At 38.3% G+C, this 18,915-nt stretch overlaps 1 protein-coding gene across 1 annotated transcript in view; it reads left to right on the top strand.

Annotated features, from left to right (window-relative positions):
* TRDN (triadin) overlaps window positions 1-18,915 on the top strand; it is a 260,739-nt gene that overhangs the window by 7,659 nt on the left and 234,165 nt on the right. Inside the window, exons 2-4 of the mRNA XM_078852185.1 lie at window positions 8,145-8,282; window positions 10,161-10,190; window positions 17,172-17,201. Of these exons, the coding sequence (XP_078708311.1) occupies window positions 8,145-8,282; window positions 10,161-10,190; window positions 17,172-17,201 (198 nt within the window). The remainder of the gene's footprint in view (window positions 1-8,144; window positions 8,283-10,160; window positions 10,191-17,171; window positions 17,202-18,915) is intronic.

Below are 18,915 nucleotides of genomic sequence, written 5' to 3'. Positions count from 1 at the left end.
ATGCTTATTAACGTTCTAATTTTAAACAAATAATGGTAAGTCACACTGGTAACAACTGCACAAGGTATCATCAGTGATATAATTTTTTTGGTCTTTTGATGGTGAGGGAACCAAGAATTGGTTAGTCTCTAAGGTGCCACAAGTACTCCTTTTCTTTTTGCGAATACAGACTAACACGGCTGTTACTCTGAAAAGAATAATTCAGTAGAATTAATCAGTTGTTTCTTTTGAGCAAAAGAATGTTTGCATTTTGTAATCTTTGTGAATAATTTTGTACAGTAGTATTTAATTGTACCTTTACATTGGTTGGCTCTTGCTGTATTACCTTACAGTGTATTTTTTTTCTGTTTTCTGAAATCCAATTTCTACTTCATAGCACAGGGATGAAATAAATCCTCATGACATAACTGCTTTATTTAGTCAAGTGCCATCCTATAACGTTCATTATTGCTAATAATGTTTCTTCACTTTTTTTTTTATTGGCCATTCCTTGGTACATCTTGTTGTCATCCTTTATAGCCACCTATTCACAACATTGTGATGATCCCTGTTTACCACCTGGTAAAGACATTTGCCTGCAGTATTCTAAATATGTGTGTGTGTCTGTGTGTGTGGCCTACTTAACTACGATAACAAAGCATGGGCAATCGCTGACCGCCAGCAAGCAGTAACGCCACTTCTTTGCTAACAACTAAATCTAGCTGACTATAATGAATGAAGTTAATTACAGTAGCATCCGGTCAAAGCAGATTTGTCAGTTTAAGATATTGTCCCAATCAACAGATTCTCAGGAGGCTCTGATATGCTGGGAGATCTTCACTTTTGCTTCATGAATGGCTTCAAAAAAGAAGCTTTGTACAAATCATTAGCTGATAACTTTAAAATATTATGCAAAAACATGTGTGTATTGGTCCCTCCATATCAGGATTTTCCATTGTCTGACTCACTGTGTCAGGCAATAAATAGAAGTTAATTAGTGGTTTCTGGCACAAGCCTCCTGGCTGGGGCAGACAGTAATCACAGTGTGGGCTCTGACCTTCTGGGCGGGGCACAGCAATAAGCAATCTTTGGGCTCAAGCTTCCTGGCTAAGGCAGGCAGTAAACACAGTCAGTGGCTCTAACCCTGTGGGCAGGGCAGAGCAATAAGCAATTAAGCAGTCTGTAGCCTAGCCTCCTGGCTAAGGCAGACAGCACACACCGTTTATGGGCTTGCGGCCTGCTGGAAGCGGGCAAGCCACAAACAAGGCACAGGCCTTTCACCCTAGGGTAAATAGGCTGCCATCTGAGGGTTGGGGTTGGCAGTAGGGGGACCTGGACCCACCCTACTTCACTGGGTCCCAGCCCAGGGCCCTAACAGTGCCAGGGGATCCTGCCTGTGGGTCAGTGAGGATCCTGCCAAAACACACTGACTTGTAAGGTGATAGCACAGCCTGACTAATGTCTGGTTCCGCTGGGCTATTTGATATTCCAGTCCATTGGTGTGGCTCTGTGGTCTGCAGGTTCTCAGTCTCCTCAGGGTAAGTGGTAGACAGCAGTTCCTCTCCCTCTCAGACTCCTGCAGGGTCAGGGCATGCACAGCTCAGGGTCTGACCCAGAGTTCTGCAGTGGGCTAGATATATGTGCCTCCTTTGCTAGCTCCAGCCCAACTGAGCTGAAGGGCCTGCCTCTTATACTTCCTGTCCCACCCCTCTACTTTTGGTGCAGGGGAGGAGGTCAGCTTGGCTCCACCCACCAAGAAGAGTGTAATGGTCCCTCTGTCTCAGGCTCGCAGAGAGGCCACTCTGCTTCACTACAATGTGACTAATACATGACATGACATTTAAGCAAACTTTGTATAATCAGAACCTGACCCACTCCAAGTGAACTCAATAGACGTCTAAGTCCCCTCGAGTCATTTAACTATTTTTGTAGAGTCAAGGCTAAACATATATGTATAGTTGTGCCAGTGTGAGCCAAGTCTGTGATAGTTGAAGTTGCATAGCACTTTGTAGAATTATTTTTAGTCTATTTTCAATTTCTGGCAAGTATCCCAATTAAGCAGACATACTATTTAGTTGGGAAATTAAGTGTATTTTACTGTAATAGAACTGTTTTTTTGCTTGCAATTCATTTTGGATGAAAATGCCTCTTTCTACATTCAACTGAGGTTTTTGCTATATCCTTGAGCTGAACCTCTTTATAATTACTGGGCAATGGTGGGAGGAAAGGCAAATAATGTAACCAGAGAAGGTTTTATATTGTAGACTGTTAATTTCATATTTACATTTTCAATATCTATAAATTGGCATGTAAGGGAAATGGAGGGTCTGAGTTTTCTCTCCCAGCAGCTTTATATCAGTGTAAATCATTGATACATACCAGAGTTTATCCTGACTCACACTTGAGTAAGTGCGAAGAAAATCAGGGCCCTAGAATACCAAAGTGATCCATAAGGAATCCTGAGTTGAATGGATTCTGGTGTTAGTGTTGGGAAACAAGGTGTATGTCTCATCTGCTATATTAAGAGTTTTTTTGATATAATTTCTTTCTGGTCTTCAGAAGCAATAGAAGTATGCAGTAGCAGCTGAAGTTAAAGTTCATTTCAAAGACAACTAGCAGTCTGGAGACCCTTAGGCAATATGCAAACTCTGAAGTCAAATTACAGTACTTTCTGACATGTACATATGTTTTACTCAAACTAGGATATGTTTTATGAGCATTTAAACTAGTGTGAGGCTTTTATATATTATCAAACATGACAGAAAATCTTAGTTTTCACATCCTGTACCTTGTCATTATCAATGAATTAGATATCTCATAAATCAATCAATCTGTACACCAGATAATTACCTTTATTTGTACAGTGATTTCAAATTACATTCAGTATATTGTTGCCATCACATGTAATTGAATTAAAAACACAACTGGTAAACAAATCCATTAAATAGGTTAAAATATGATTGGTACAACTACTTGATAGCAAAAGGACTGATGACAGACCTTGTTATTAGCATTGTTATTAGAACTAGACAAACAACTGAAGTAGGAAGTAGTTTAGCAACCTGCACAGACAAGTCAATTAGTACCTTTTGTGTGCTTTACAGCAATAAATAGTAACACCAACCATAAAATTTAAACAAATATGCTCAAATCATTACTGCAAATCATATCATACACTTCATTCATATACTGAAAAATCACTGTTACAGAACTTAGTATCAGTTCAGATAAGAAATAAGGTTTTATCTATTCTCAAAAGCTTGTCTAAAATTTTTGACACAGTTGAAATTACTTCAACACTTTCAGGTACAGCATTTTATGACCAAAGGGTATATAGAAAAGATATTGAGGGACATGTAAAAATCCAGTGTCGGGTTGATTTCAGAAAGCAAAAGATTTTTCATCAACTTCAAAGTATCATCATGGAAGTTTCATCATATAGTTCAGGCAAGAGCTACTAATTACCTTAAAAGACACAAGCACAATTTTCAAATCAATGAGAGCAGAAATTGTAAGCCAAAGAGAATTCAGAGTTAGGTAAATCTGTTGATTCCTATGAGTAAAAGCGATAATTCTTATTCTTGCATTTTGGACCAAACTGAAATTCCAGCAACACTGATGCTGGAACTCTACAAACAAAGAATGATAGTAATCCAGTTTGGATGCAATAAGCATGAAAACCAGTTTCCAAATCTATGGGGGGCTCAGCAGGATTTAATCCTGCAACACTTCTTAGAGGATAAAATAAGCTATTTTAATCACATTTTAAATGTGTTTATCAAAGAAAATCCAAGCAAATTCCCAAATTTCTTGTAGATATATAAAACGGGTATCAAAGACCCTCCTAGAGAATTCAGTTGGGTTTTGGTTAGATAAGGTTTTACTGCTAAGTAATGTATAAAATCTTCCCATTTGACTGGGATTTAGCTTCAGTCACCTGGAAGTCATCCAGCTTTAAACATCTGCAAAACAATTTTGCAAGTGATAAACTGCTTCATTAGGGTCAATATGAGAGAAGATAGGTGAAATGAGCTATTATTCTCATAGCAATGGAGATGTAGGTACCAGTAGTACTACGCTTTCAATGAATTGAAAGACAGCCTTTATACAGTAGCAAACAATAAATGGACAAATGCTGTGGTTTGCTTCTATTTGAGGTCCCAATCTTACAGTCACTAAGGTATGAGAGTAATTTACTCATGTGAATAGTCATATTGAGCTCTGATTACTCATATGTGTAAAGTTACTCAGAGGTGTAAGTGTTGCAGGATCAGGACCTAACAGGACAAGGACTAAAAGAGAATTTAATGTAAAACAAAAGTCACCAAGGTATGTGTGTGTGTGTGTGTGTGTGTGTTTTTCTTATTAAAAACAGCAGCAGATATCAATAAAAACAAGCCTCTACACATTTAATTGTATGTGCTTTTCAGACAAAGTTCAGCTACAGTACAGGGTTTGTTTTCCCCTCAACAAAACAGTTGGAAAACAGTTGTTCCAGTATTAAATTGTCTTAGAGAAAAATGTTAGGTTTTTTTTTTGGCTCAGTTTGTAAAGTGTTCATCAGCTCAACAAAATGCCAAATTTCAAAGCATGCCTCTCCCTCAGCAACCTTCCAATCCTGTAAAGACACCATGCAGATTAAATTCAAGGCACTCACACTGGCTATTCTCAGTACTCAAATTATGGTAAGTCTAGCAACTGACCTGAATCTAGAGGATGACACCTTCAAATTCACTCTGCCACCCACTCAGCTATTAAATTGGCTTCCTTTAGGGGATAAGAGAGGCCCATGATTTGGTCCCTATCTGAGATAACCAAGAGTGTGACCATGTGAAATAGAATGGAGAAATGTTCAAGCTGCCTAATGATATTGGCCAGGTTTTTTTAAAAAAACCGGATGCCTGAAGTTAAGCTTCTGAAGTCCTACTTAGCCATTTAAATAAGTGGTCCAATTTTTCAAAAGTGCTGAGCACCTAGCAGCTCCCACTGAGGTCACTGGACATTCTGTATTATGTAGTGTGCTGTGTAGCACAGGTTTAAAGCATGAGTATATTCTGTGTGTGGCCAAAGAGAGAAAAGTTCCCAAGTGATATGCAGGGGGTAGTTATTCCAGTTTGAGTGTACTTGGTTTCAGATGTATTCTAATAAACTATCAACATATTCTCTCTTGCTAGACCAAAAAAAGACAGAATGGTCTAAATAATATCAAAATAACAAGCTTAAGCTGTTTTGCGAGCTTGCATTTTGTCAGTCATGCTCAGGAATGCAAGGAACACACTAATCCACTGAAAACAGACATAATTCTTTGCATGTTCTTGAGGCAAACAGCATCTCCCTCTCTGTTTAATTCACCCTGGATTGCTCTTCCTTTCCTTATTTCATATGTATTTTATTCTAATAGGAAAACACCAGCCTGATATTGGCAAAGTTCTGGGGAAAGCTGAGAGCAAGGATTTGATCAGTAATTTCTTTATACTTCATGAATATCTGGCATGGGATTTTAAGTACATTAAGATGCATAATTACCGCTAAAAAAACTGTTTTTTTAAATGAAAGAGAGCATAACAAAAGGTGTATAGGAGGCTAGTTGGCACAATTGTGTCAAAAGCATCACACTGCAAGGGATATTAGCGAAACTTGCAGTGGTTCCCCCCGCCAGCCCAATTTCAGATTTTTACAAATGTCACCAAAGGAACATCTTTGCAAACCCAAATAGATTTTTTTTTTTTGCACACCTTAATGTAAGGAGGATTTGCAACATGTGCCTCATAGTGGAGATGAGAATGGGGAATTTTGCCTTTGGTCTCTTAAAATTTTTAGTCCATTTTCACAGCATTATACAAAGGTTTTCTATAAAAATGTGCTTAATTAAAAACCAGGACCTGATTCTCAGGTATGCAGTAACCTCTTTACACCACTCTGGCGGTGTAAATTGTTTACTCACTTGAAGTATCTTGTATACTGCCAGACTGGTACAAAAGTAAGTCTCAGTGTAAATGACAATAAGCCCCCAGAAGTTTAATTACATTTCAGAGGCTACTTTATTTGGAGGCAAGTTGGTGTTTATTTTTTGATTGTCTAGTAAAAGTGTTAAACTATTGAGAGGGATGTTTGTGATGATTCATTTGAAAAATCTCTGGACTTGGCGGATGGGGCAGATGCAAGAAATTTTTGTGAGTAAAGTAAATACTTTGTGGTTCTTTATACCGCTAAAATTCGCTCTTAAATCTTTTGTATTGGCCCAGGGTATAAAACAGTACTGGGCAAAAAGTGAAAAAACGTTGCACATTTCTGTGCAATACCATGTCAATGTGACATGTTGAATTTATAGTATGATATGAGCGATATAATGTAACTTAGATATATCTCCAAATATACTTAATCTAACTACTGCTCAAAGTCAAAAGCTTTTTTTACACATTGTTCACAGACAAACTTAAAATTATAGAAAGCTGTCCTGGTCTTCTATGTGGTATAGTGTGTTTTTAGATTAATTCATTGGTAATAAGATAAATATAATAAGGGGGGAAAGCTGTCTTATTTATGCATCAAATAATTATTTTCCTCGTACATTTTATTTGTAGCACTTATAGATCATTGTTCAGATTGTTGCCAGCAATGAGGTTGCTTAAAGCCTGCACTTTGCCTACCTTTGTAACTGAAATTTTCATGTAAGTCTGCTTCTGATTGTGTTTTGCCAGCACAAACCTTACCAGCAAACTCTGCAGTTAGAAACGGTGGTAAACAGAGTTGTATTAAATTTAATTTGACTTATGAAAATACTTACATGATAACATTATAATTCTGTTAGAAAAACAGGTGGTGGTAACCAAGGCTATGGTGCCTAGTCTTTTTACAATAGGAGTCAATTGCAATACTTCTGTTGAACTCAATAGGAGCCGGATCGTATTATACAAATCCATTTAAATGGCATAACAATCCTGTTCATGATTTAACTTTGACTGTCTTAGGTAAAATATATTAAATAGTCTCCACTAGTGCCAGGCAGATAAGGGGAACCTTTCAGTCTATCAGTTAATTTGCAATAAAGAGGACAATAGCTTGGACCGGATTTCTGTCCATATTAATTGGACTGTGGCTACACTCCTAATGGAAAAGTATGTTTTAGCATAAAACACTTCTTTCTTTCTCTTTCTTAAACAATACTTTGATATAGATCTTAGGATAATTCAGGTTTGCTGGAGAGACTAAGAAGGTGAAATGATTTGTAAGAAGCTGAAAAGTTCTCCTGAAATAGACCAAAAGGACAATTGTGGGTAAAGAAAAAGAAAGCCAGTGAAAGCTTAATTGGATGAACATTTAAAAATATTCTTATTATCCATGTGTGATTCCCTGCACACTAGTGCATATGGCAAGGGGAAGTACTTTACATCTTCATAAAGTGACATTAAGAGTGTGTGTGCATGTATGTATGTATGTGCCAGAAGCATTTGGGGCTTTCACTCTCCTCTTTATTGTAATCTCCATTTTTCATCCCAGTTATGTACATCCTTTCTTCCTTGAGTCCTCTCTGTGTACTCCACAAGAACGATGCAACCAGCCTGCACTGCCACCAAGCCGCAGCAAGTTCCTGGGCCAGTAGTGCAGGATCCTTGTGGTGATATATGGAGGAAGAAGTGGAGACAGATGGAGCATTGAGTCAGGCAGAGTAGCAGGTGGAAGCACAGCACACAACTGATTGCTGTTGATTGGCAGACTGTGAATTAGTGCTGAATTTCCACACTGTAGAGGCAGGTTATGGACTTGGGAATGAGAAGGAGACAAAGATCTTGTATGGTATGGAGGGGATGTCTATGTCGGAGTGAGGCATTGGAAGAGAGTCTGAGGGGAAAACATTTGGTAGATCCAGGTCTAAATTTAATCTAATCCACACAAGCACAAGAAGGGGGTGTGAAAGTTGAGTTATCCTCCTGGCCACTCTGATAATTGAAAGTATTGCTCTGAAAGTGTTCAGAACATAATTCTTCAGAGGAAAGAGAGCTGTGCTTTAAGCTCTTGAGCAATACAAAATTAACATTCACAACCTTTGTTTTTGGTGAAGAAATTGGCATAATTAGCACTGTATTTGAAGAATAAAGCAGAATCACTTTAACCCGCAGAAAAATATCTTTTCAAATGTTTTCTGTTTTAACTTATGTACTCAGGAAGCTCTGTTAACAAGCTCAGCAAGGAGCCACTGAGAATCATACATCAGACCGTAGAAGAATCCACTGATTGGCTTTATGGTTTTATTTCTTTACTGTCTGACATCGTATCAACTGATGATGATGACAGTGATGAAGGTATTTGTGATATACAGACTTGTGTAACTGTGCTAACTCATGTTTTACCTGCATTATGTTGACTTACTTAATTTTTAACCTCACAGTCAAAGAAGTCAGGGAAAGCAAATAGAAGTGAACACCTTTGCTAATAAGGAATCAGCTGGCTACTAGGGTTAGAAAACTGATGTCTTTTGTTAGCTTTCATCTCTCATTTCATAGGCAATTACAGAAAATATGTCAGATTTAAATGTTACTAGCGGTGTTTCCAAGTAAAGAGGACTAATTTAGGCCGAGATGATATTTCAAAGAATGGCAGCAGCTCTTCTACATTGTTTCTCTCTACTCTATAAGAATGGAAGGATCTAGAAAATGAAAGAATTAAACGTACAGTCAAAACTTGAGAAATCTACGACGACACATTTTTATTTGATATTTGAACAGTGGGGGATAGTATTGGTGGACAAAACACTGTAACTGGACTGAAGGGAAGTTTGGATAACAAACATCAATAATTTAACAGTATGGTCTTGGAAATGCTACTAATATGCATCATCTCATGGAGCAGTCAGATACCTTAAACCAAACACCCAACAGTTAGTCTATTTTTATAGTTTTTGAAAGAACCATCTTTTTGTAAACAGATAATCAGTTCAGTAGCATGTGGTATGGTAACAGATGCACAAGTACTTCATATTATGTTTATCATCCTGTACGCATATATGCAGTTAGGCATGATGCTCATAACAGTGTCATACCATATTCCTATTGCTTTGTGTAGCATTCCATCATAACAAAGACGATTAAAACCCAACAGGAACTTAAACTGAATCATTCACCTACTGTATTCATAAACTAGAAGTATCACCTAATTTCTGCCACTGCAAGATGTCTGCATGGGCTTTCATATTAGTATTGTGTACAAATACTAACAGATATGCTATTATATGTAGCTTTATGACTTGGGGACCCTATTCTGAGATGTGATTTACAGCCACCATAAGGTCAGTTCTTTGTGTTGTTGAGCAATAAAAAGGGTGCAATGTTGTTTCTTTGTCAATTTTTTTGAAATTGTGCTGGTGGTCAAAACCATGCAATGAGAAACATTTTTGAGTATGAGAGTGGATTGCGTCAGAGTGGACACACCTACCTGAGGATTTGAAAGGATCATAAAATGAGCTAGCCTATACCAATTCCTATATAAAAAGTTAAATCATTTAAATTGCAAGGTTCTGAATGTCTTCTGAGAGGACCTCGGCAACCCTAACTCCATTGACAGTACTCAGGGTGGAGAACAGTCAGCACCTCCCAAGAATCACAGGAGGGACTCAGCATCTCTCAGTATTAGGCCCTAAGAGTCTGGTGTATGGGTCTGCTTCTTTGCAATGCTTAAAGCCACGTCACAAGTGGAGCCACAGCATTAGACTTTGGCAACAGACTGTTCCTGCTCCCACTGAAGTCAATGGGACTTTTGCCACTGACATCATCCAAAGCATTATTAGGTTTCTTTTGTTCTGAACTTCGCAAGAAGTGTCATTTGGAATGTTTTCTTTGTGGTCAATGAAAATGGAATTCCTGTGCCCATTTTTAAAATATGGATTCAGGTTTATAACTAAACAAATTCCACTCCCATGTCAGTATCCGGCCACATGTTTAACTATAAGTTCTAGAACTTTTTCTGGTGTCTACAATACATTTAACGTATCCATCCTTCTTCTTAGAAAGCCCACATAGAAGCAGAAGTGTGGGTGTAAATCTAAAATCTCAGAATAGAGTTCTTGTTACTCCACATGTTCAGTATAAAGTTTGAATGCATTTAAAAATGAAAATAAACTAGCATGGAAAAAATTAGTGGCATTGCTACCCGTTATATCTGACTGTTGTGTTTTTTCCATCTAGGTGAAGTGGAACCTCCATTGAAGAAAAAAGGTTGGTTTTCATTGTTATAAATAACACACGCTTTGATGTGTTAAATGTTATTAGGTACTTTTATTATTAAATTTATTAAATTAGTACAAACTTACTGTCTCTGTACCACTGGTTCTGTCACTAATTGCTTGTTATTCTACTAACTGTATATGCTGTATGGAAATTGAAATTGTTAGGAATGTCAAATTACAATACGGTTTGAAGTATTGTTTGTTGCTGTGCAGCGTGTTTAGGAGAAGTCTTAATTGTTTCATCATGCTGTGCATCTAAAAATGCTCATAAAAACCCAACAGCACTACTACAGTGTTATTTTAAATGTATTCTCTGCCTATTGACTTGTATTAATGTTCATTTGTGTTGCATACATGCCTGGAAAGAACAGACACCTGTTAGGAAGCAGTAGGGAATATAAAAGTATTCACCTCTTGGCCAGGTTTATAGTAAAAGCTGAAGTAAGGGCTGTCTGTATACTTCTGAAAATAACTTGTATAGTTACCATTGGAGTTTGGTAGAAAACAAAGAGGAAGCAAGTAGAACTGTGATACAAATCTTTCTAAATATTGCCATGTAGAAACACAAAACTTAAGTTCAGCTTCTGTTAACTCAAAAGGAAAATCTGTTGGAAGACCCAGGATATTGTTAATAGGATATAGAGCCCCTCATTTCTAGTTTACTGTTCAGACTGAGCACAGTTTTGTAATAATAACACAAATCGTTACCACCTGTTGATGTTTCAGTGATCTACATGATAAGAGTTTAATATCTATCAAATTTCCAATAGAAAAAATGTCCGTATCACAGACACTATCACTGCCACACTAAGGGTGCAATCCAGCTTTCTCTGCATTACCTGGAGTTGTATTAAGTCCTTAGCACCTTTTTTGGCAGTCTCAGCAGAGAGGTAAAGAACTGAATGGGCATGGAGAACAGGATCATCTACTCATCCTTATGAGCGATCCCTTCCTGTCAAAATTATGGCAAACTGGTAGGCAGTATGGGAAAGCTTGCTCTCCTGTTACCTGTGATTTAGGGGTGGGATTTTTTCAGCGTTGGACTAACTCAGTTCCCAATGAAACCATTGGGAATTATTCCATTGACTTCAGTTGAAGCAGTTAGGCCACTGATGCACAGCATTACTTATCCTTCAACTGATATGACTATCGCGCTACCACCAACGCCTTTGATGAAAAACAGCTGATTGAAGCTGAACCCCAGCAAGGCAGAGGTAATGCTTGTGGGTGCAGAAAAGCATTGTGAAGCATTTGCACCCCATCATGCAGTCCTCTTCGGCTGAAGGGGACATATTCACAATTAGTTAATTCAGTCCATAGTTTAGGAGTGCTCCTGGATTGCTCACTGACACTAAGCTTTCAGCTAGCAGCATCCACAAACAATATTTTCTACCATCTCCAGCTCGCTAGGAGACTTTGTCCCAGGTGGATGTTGACCTGGACTTTGTTATGTACCCCTTTGTCACTTCCCGTGTGGACTACAGCAATATAATATACCTGGGACCAAAGCCATAAGCCCTTAAACTCCAACCAGTGCAGAATGCTGTGGCATGTCTCCTCAGCAACATAGTCTACCAAGAATACATCGTACCTGTCTCTGCTGTCTACACTGGCTTCTCATCTGGAATATGGAGTCAAACGTTAAAGGTTTCGATCCTTATCTTCAACGTGCTCAATGACCTGGGCCCAGCATTTCTGAAAGATTTGCCAGAAGCTCTGGGATGAAGACAAAGGCAGACAATTCTGCTCCTTGGGCATTATGGAACTTTGTATCATAGCTATAAAGCTCATCTGAACAGGAGACAAAACATTCTTGGGGGCTGGTCTGAGACTATGGAATGAACTCCCCCAAGAACTAAAGACCATCAGAAACCTACTCGCCATCTGCTGCAAGTGCAAGATGTGCTTCTTTGACCTGCTTTCTCTAACATAAACACATAATAGCATGTACTTTTAGAAACAAAATCCCCAAACTCTACCAAAATAAAACATCAGCACACACATGTCCCCCCTCAGTCTTCTCTTCTCCAGACTAAACAAACACATTTTTTTCAATCTTTCCTCATAGGTCCTGTTTTCTAAACCTTTAATTATCTTTGTTGCTCTCCCCTGGACTTTCTCCAATTTTTCCACATCTTTTCTGAAATGTGGTGCCCAGAACTGGACACAGTACTCCAGTTGAGGCCTTATCAGCACGGAGTAGAGTGGAAGAATTGCTTCTCGTGACTTGCTTACACTACTCCTGCTGATGCATCCCAGAATGATGTTTGCTTTTTTTGCAACAGTGTTACACTTACAAATTTGCAAAAAGAAAAGGAGTACTTGTGGCACCTTAGAGACTAACCAATTTATTTGAGCATGAGCTTTCGTGAGCTACAGCTCACTTCATCGGATGCATACCGTGGAAACTGCAGCAGACTTTATATACACACAGAGAATATGAAACAATACCTCCTCCCACCCCACTGTCCTGCTGGTAATAGCTTATCTAAAGTGATCATCAAGTTGGGCCATTTCCAGCACAAATCCAGGTTTTCTCACCCTCCACCCACCCACACACAAATTCACTCTCCTGCTGGTGATAGCCCATCTAAAGTGACAACTCTCTACACAATGTGCATGATAATCAAGTTGGGCCATTTCCAGCACAAATCCAGGTTCTCTCAGCCCCTCACCCCCCTCCCAAAAACCACACACACAAACTCACTCTCCTGCTGGTAATAGCTCATCCAAAGTGACCACTCTCCAAGTTTAAATCCAAGTTAAACCAGAACATCTGGGGGGGGGGGGTAGGAAAAACAAGGGGAAAGAGGCTACCTTGCATAATGACTTAGCCACTCCCAGTCTCTATTTAAGCCTAAATTAATAGTATCCAATTTGCAAATGAATTCCAATTCAGCAGTTTCTCGCTGGAGTCTGGATTTGAAGTTTTTTTGTTTTAAGATAGCGACCTTCATGTCTGTGATTGCGTGACCAGAGAGATTGAAGTGTTCTCCGACTGGTTTATGAATGTTATAATTCTTGACATCTGATTTGTGTCCATTTATTCTTTTACGTAGAGACTGTCCAGTTTGACCAATGTAAATGGCAGAGGGGCATTGCTGGCACATGATGACATATATCACATTGGTGGATGTGCAGTGAACGAGCCTCTGATAGTGTGGCTGATGTTATTAGGCCCTGTGATGGTGTCCCCTGAATAGATATGTGGGCACAGTTGGCAACGGGCTTTGTTGCAAGGATAAGTTCCTGGGTTAGTGGTTCTGTTGTGTGGTATGTGGTTGTTGGTGAGTATTTGCTTCAGGTTGCGGGACTGTCTGTAGGCAAGGACTGGCCTGTCTCCCAAGATTTGTGAGAGTGATGGGTCATCCTTTAGGATAGGTTGTAGATCCTTAATAATGCGTTGGAGGGGTTTTAGTTGGGGGCTGAAGGTGACGGCTAGTGGCGTTCTGTTATTTTCTTTGTTAGGCCTGTCCTGTAGTAGGTAACTTCTGGGAACTCTTCTGGCTCTATCAATCTGTTTCTTTACTTCCGCATGTGGGTATTGTAGTTGTAAGAATGCTTGATAGAGATCTTGTAGGTGTTTGTCTCTGTCTGAGGGGTTGGAGCAAATGCGGTTGTATTGCAGAGCTTGGCTGTAGACGATGGATCGTGTGGTGTGGTCAGGGTGAAAGCTGGAGGCATGCATACCTCCATGCTTTCACCCTGACCACACCACACGATCCATCGTCTACAGCCAAGCTCTGCGATACAACCGCATTTGCTCCAACCCCTCAGACAGAGACAAACACCTACAAGATCTCTGTCAAGCTTTCTTACAACTACAATACCCACATGCGGAAGTAAAGAAACAGATTGATAGAGCCAGAAGAGTTCCCAGAAGTTACCTACTACAGGACAGGCCTAACAAAGAAAATAACAGAACGCCACTAGCCGTCACCTTCAGCCCCCAACTAAAACCCCTCCAACGCATTGTTAAGGATCTATAACCTATCCTAAAGGATGACCCAACACTCTCATAAATCTTGGGAGACAGGCCAGTCCTTGCCTACAGACAGTCCCGCAACCTGAAGCAAATACTCACCAACAACCACATACCACACAACAGAACCACTAACCCAGGAACTTATCCTTGCAACAAAGCCCGTTGCCAACTGTGCCCACATATCTATTCAGGGGACACCATCACAGGGCCTAATAACATCAGCCACACTATCAGAGGCTCGTTCACCTGCACATCCACCAATGTGATATATGCCATCATGTGCCAGCAATGCCCCTCTGCCATTTACATTGGTCAAACTGGACAGTCTCTACGTAAAAGAATAAATGGACACAAATCAGATGTCAAGAATTATAACATACATAAACCAGTCGGAGAACACTTCAATCTCTCTGGTCACGCAATCACAGACATGAAGGTCGCTATCTTAAAACAAAAAAACTTCAAATCCAGACTCCAGCAAGAAACTGCTGAATTGGAATTCATTTGCAAATTGGATACTATTAATTTAGGCTTAAATAGAGACTGGGAGTGGCTAAGTCATTATGCAAGGTAGCCTATTTCCCCTTGTTTTTTCCTAACCCCCCCCAGATGTTCTGGTTTAACTTGGATTTAAACTTGGAGAGTGGTCACTTTGGATGAGCTATTACCAGCAGGAGAGTGAGTTTGTGTGTGTATGGGGGTGGGGGGGGTGAGAAAACCTGGATTTGTGCTGGAAATGGCCCAACTTGATGATCACTTTAGATAAGCTATTACCAGCAGGACAGTGGGGTGGGAGGAGGTATTGTTTCATATTCTCTGTGTGTATATAAAGTCTGCTGCAGTTTCCACGGTATGCATCCGATGAAGTGAGCTGTAGCTCACGAAAGCTCATGCTCAAATAAATTGGTTAGTCTCTAAGGTGCCACAAGTACTCCTTTTCTTTTTGCGAATACAGACTAACACGGCTGTTACTCTGAAACTTACAAATTTGTGATCCACTATAACCCCAGATCCCTTTCCGGAGTATTCCTTCCTTGTTACATCCCATTTTGTATGTGTACAATTGATTACTCCTAAGTGGAGTACTTTTCATTTGTCGTTATTGAATTTCATCTTGTTTAGTTCAGACCATTTTTCCAGTTTTTCCAGATCCTTTTTATTTTAAATCTATTCTACAAAGCACTTGCAACTCCTCTCAGCTTGGAATCATCCACAAACTTTATAAGTGTACTCTCTATGCCATTATCTAAATCATTTATGAAGATATTAAACAGAACCAGATCCAGAACCGAACCCAGTGGGAACCCACTCGATATGCCCTTCCAGCTTGACCGTGAACCACTGATAACTACTCTCTGGGAATGGTTTTCCAACCAGTTATGCTCCCATCTTATAGTAGCTCCATCTAGGTTATATTTCCCTAGTTTGTTTATGGGAAGGTCATGCGAGACTGCATCAAAAGCCTTCCTAAAGTCAAGACATACCACATATACCACTTCCCCCACATCCACAGAGCTTGTAACCCTGTCAAAGAAAGCTATTAGGGTCATTTGACATGATTTGTTCTTGATAAATCCATGTTCACTGTTACTTATCACATTATCTTCTAGGTGTTTGCAAATTCATTGCTTGATTATTTGCTCCATTATCTTTCTGGGTACTGAAATTAAGCTGAATGGTCTGTAATTCCAGGAGTTGTCCTTATTACCCTTTTTAATAGATTGGAACTATGTTTGCCCTTCTGCACTCCTCTGGAATCTCTCCCGTCTGCCATGAGTTTTCAAAGATACTCGCTAACGGCTCACGTATCTCCTCAGTGAGCTCCTTGAATATTCTTCAGTTCTCAGGTCTATCAGCCAGCGTATTTTGTGTGCACTAACAGTCTACACAAAATTCTCACTATTTTGGATGTACCATAATTGCAAACACGCTAAAAGTTAGTTGATACCACAGTCAAGTTATTTACTGAGAAAATGTTCAAGGGAATAGTAAGGACACCACAGTAATGATAAGGAAAGAAGAAGAAAGGAAGAATAATTATGATAATTATGAGCCTGAAGAAAGCAAAGATAACCTTGACACGGATGCAAATTGCAGGCAAAGATAATAGGGATACAAATAATGACAATGAAGGTGGTACATGTAACAGGGCTAATATTGGTGTCAGTAGCCACTAGAAAGGCTTATCATAGTACATTCTTTGCCAAAATTAATTTCTTCAGCATTATCACTGATATTTATATTTAGTCACTGGAGAAGACTGAACATTTTATATTGTGCAGAAAAAAAAATGTAACCATCAGGTGACATGGTGAAAAAGTATTCTGTAAAGAGCTTTGCAATGTTTAACAATGTGTACTCAGTGCATGCTAAAATTGTTCAGCGTTTCCATGAAAACTATTCAGAAGTCTAATAATGGTTTCTACAAGACTTAATATGTTTTAGCTTTCATTTTTCTAAATCAATGGTTATAGTTGATAATGTTGATTTATGTTTCAGGGTTAGTAAAACATTTATGGACAAATCAATTTATTTGACAACTGTATGTTTAGTTTTTTTGTATGCTTCTTTTATTAAAATTTCTTGTTATAACAGGAGAGTTTTATTCATCACATCTTATATGCTTATGCCTCTGCAGTCTAAGCCCGGTATCATAGTCTGTTTCTATGAGGATATTTATTGATGAAAGCAAAATGAGACTGATAATCTTTTGAATCTTTGGGATGGGGGAGAGAGCAATGTTATTACTCTTCAACATTCTAGAACTGTAGAATAGAATAATAGTTTACATAACGCTAATTTAAAGTTAATTTTCGAATATATAGATTAGTGATACTATGTACAAATTAATATTTTTACATATGGAAGTTATTCTCAATCTTTGGAATTTAGGATATGACCAAAGGTCATTGAAATCAATAGGTCTTTGATCAGGGTTTATTTTATATTTCACAGTTTTAACTTAACATTTTTCCTTTGTTTTAGTTGAAATTCACCCTGCGAGCAAAAAAAGAGGTGAGTAAATTTTAAAGCAATCTTAGTTTAATAAAAAAGAATGAGCTTAATAATAAATTAAGTTAGAAATATCTATGCAAGTAAAGCATTGACATGGCAGTAGATGCTGGCACTGGTTGAATATTATTTCGTAGACTTTTATTGGTGTAACAGATGTTGATATACATAAAAACAGAGGAAACTTGGGATTTCTGAAACACACAGAAGCACTCAGATATACTGTGATAATGGAGGCTACATATACCTAGACAGATACATAAATGCAAGGGCCTGATCCTATTGTTCTTATGCAGACACAAACTCACATTAGCCCTGTCTTTCTAAAAACTAAATCACATTCCACCTAGTACATTAAAAATAGAAATTTTAGATATCAAATAGAGGAAAATGGCAACGTTTCTGTTTCATATTAGTCTTCAGGGTGTGATAATCATGTGATTTCCTAGTTTGTAGAACCTCAAATTCTAGGCAGTGATTTATCTGGAGAAGAAGAAAAGATATGGTATAGGGATTTCCACCCTCCCTGTTCTCTAGACGTATTGATTTTTCACAGTAGTGAAGCAAGAAACACTAGAACTTTCTCATGAAAATTGGGAGAAACTAGTCTAATTATGCAGATAAATAAAGCTCCTTGACAACCAGCTTAGTTGGAATTCTCCAAATTCAAATGAGTTAATGAAATAACATGCTTTTTTGGGGGGTGGGACAGAAGGATACTAGGAGACTAAAAACATACTAGAGAACTGTCTTAGTAATTATGCGCTATATGGATACAGTCTGCCTGCCCACATACTATGAACTGCAAGATCAGGGCCAAAAGTTCAATGTATAAATACCAGTAGGTGAGTGAAACTACTATCTCATTAGATTGTTGTGAACAGTTAGTTTTCATATCAAGATTTGAAAGCAGACATTTTGCATATTTCAATTTTTTTTCCAAAAATTTCACATAGCTATAACTGATAGTTAACCATGCCCTTTTGTCTTTCCCTCTTCTAAGAGCTTATCAACATAAAAAAAATTGTAGACTCATTTATATGCAATAAAAGTGATATGTCAATATGGCTTATTCCAGTTCAGGAAGCAAAACAATCCAGACCAATGTAAGGTACCTTTATGCCAATATAAGTTCAGCCACATCAGAGTTTATACTGGTAAAAATTCACACTGCTAACCAATTTACTTATCATGGTATAACTTTTCTAGTATAGACTTTTGAGATTAGGACCATAGGCTCTTAAGTCATATAGTGACTTTTTAAAATGTTATCCAGTAGCTCATCTGGAAGAATATTGAGGATGGGCAAGAATCCTTTGGATGATATTCATGCTTCATAAATATTTAGACTAGAAAATAAAAATATTTCTAAACCTAAATTTCTTCCTTCAAGCTGCAAATAGGCTAGGAAAGCAAATATTTGAATAGCATGAATGCAACCTGAAAAGTATGGCCCCTTATTGAATTTGCCTATATGGCTGAAGTTTGTGATTTGGGAAATTAATTATTCCATGCACTCATCCCTAGAGTATATACTTATTTGCATCTTTAGTGTTTTCTTTTGAATCTCCATATGGCAATATTCATTTTTCTGCATAAGAGTTCTTCTTTCCCAGCTCTGTAAAGTGTTGTCTATTTCTCTCTAAGCTTCTTCTCACTATAAAGTGTTTTGTGAATTTTTGTGTAAGGAGCAATGTCTTTAAAAAATATCTTCAGA

This window comes from Lepidochelys kempii, chromosome 3, assembly GCF_965140285.1.
Source record: "Lepidochelys kempii isolate rLepKem1 chromosome 3, rLepKem1.hap1, whole genome shotgun sequence".
Classification (NCBI taxonomy): domain Eukaryota; kingdom Metazoa; phylum Chordata; order Testudines; family Cheloniidae; genus Lepidochelys; species Lepidochelys kempii.
This window is presented reverse-complemented; position numbering and strand designations above follow the sequence as displayed.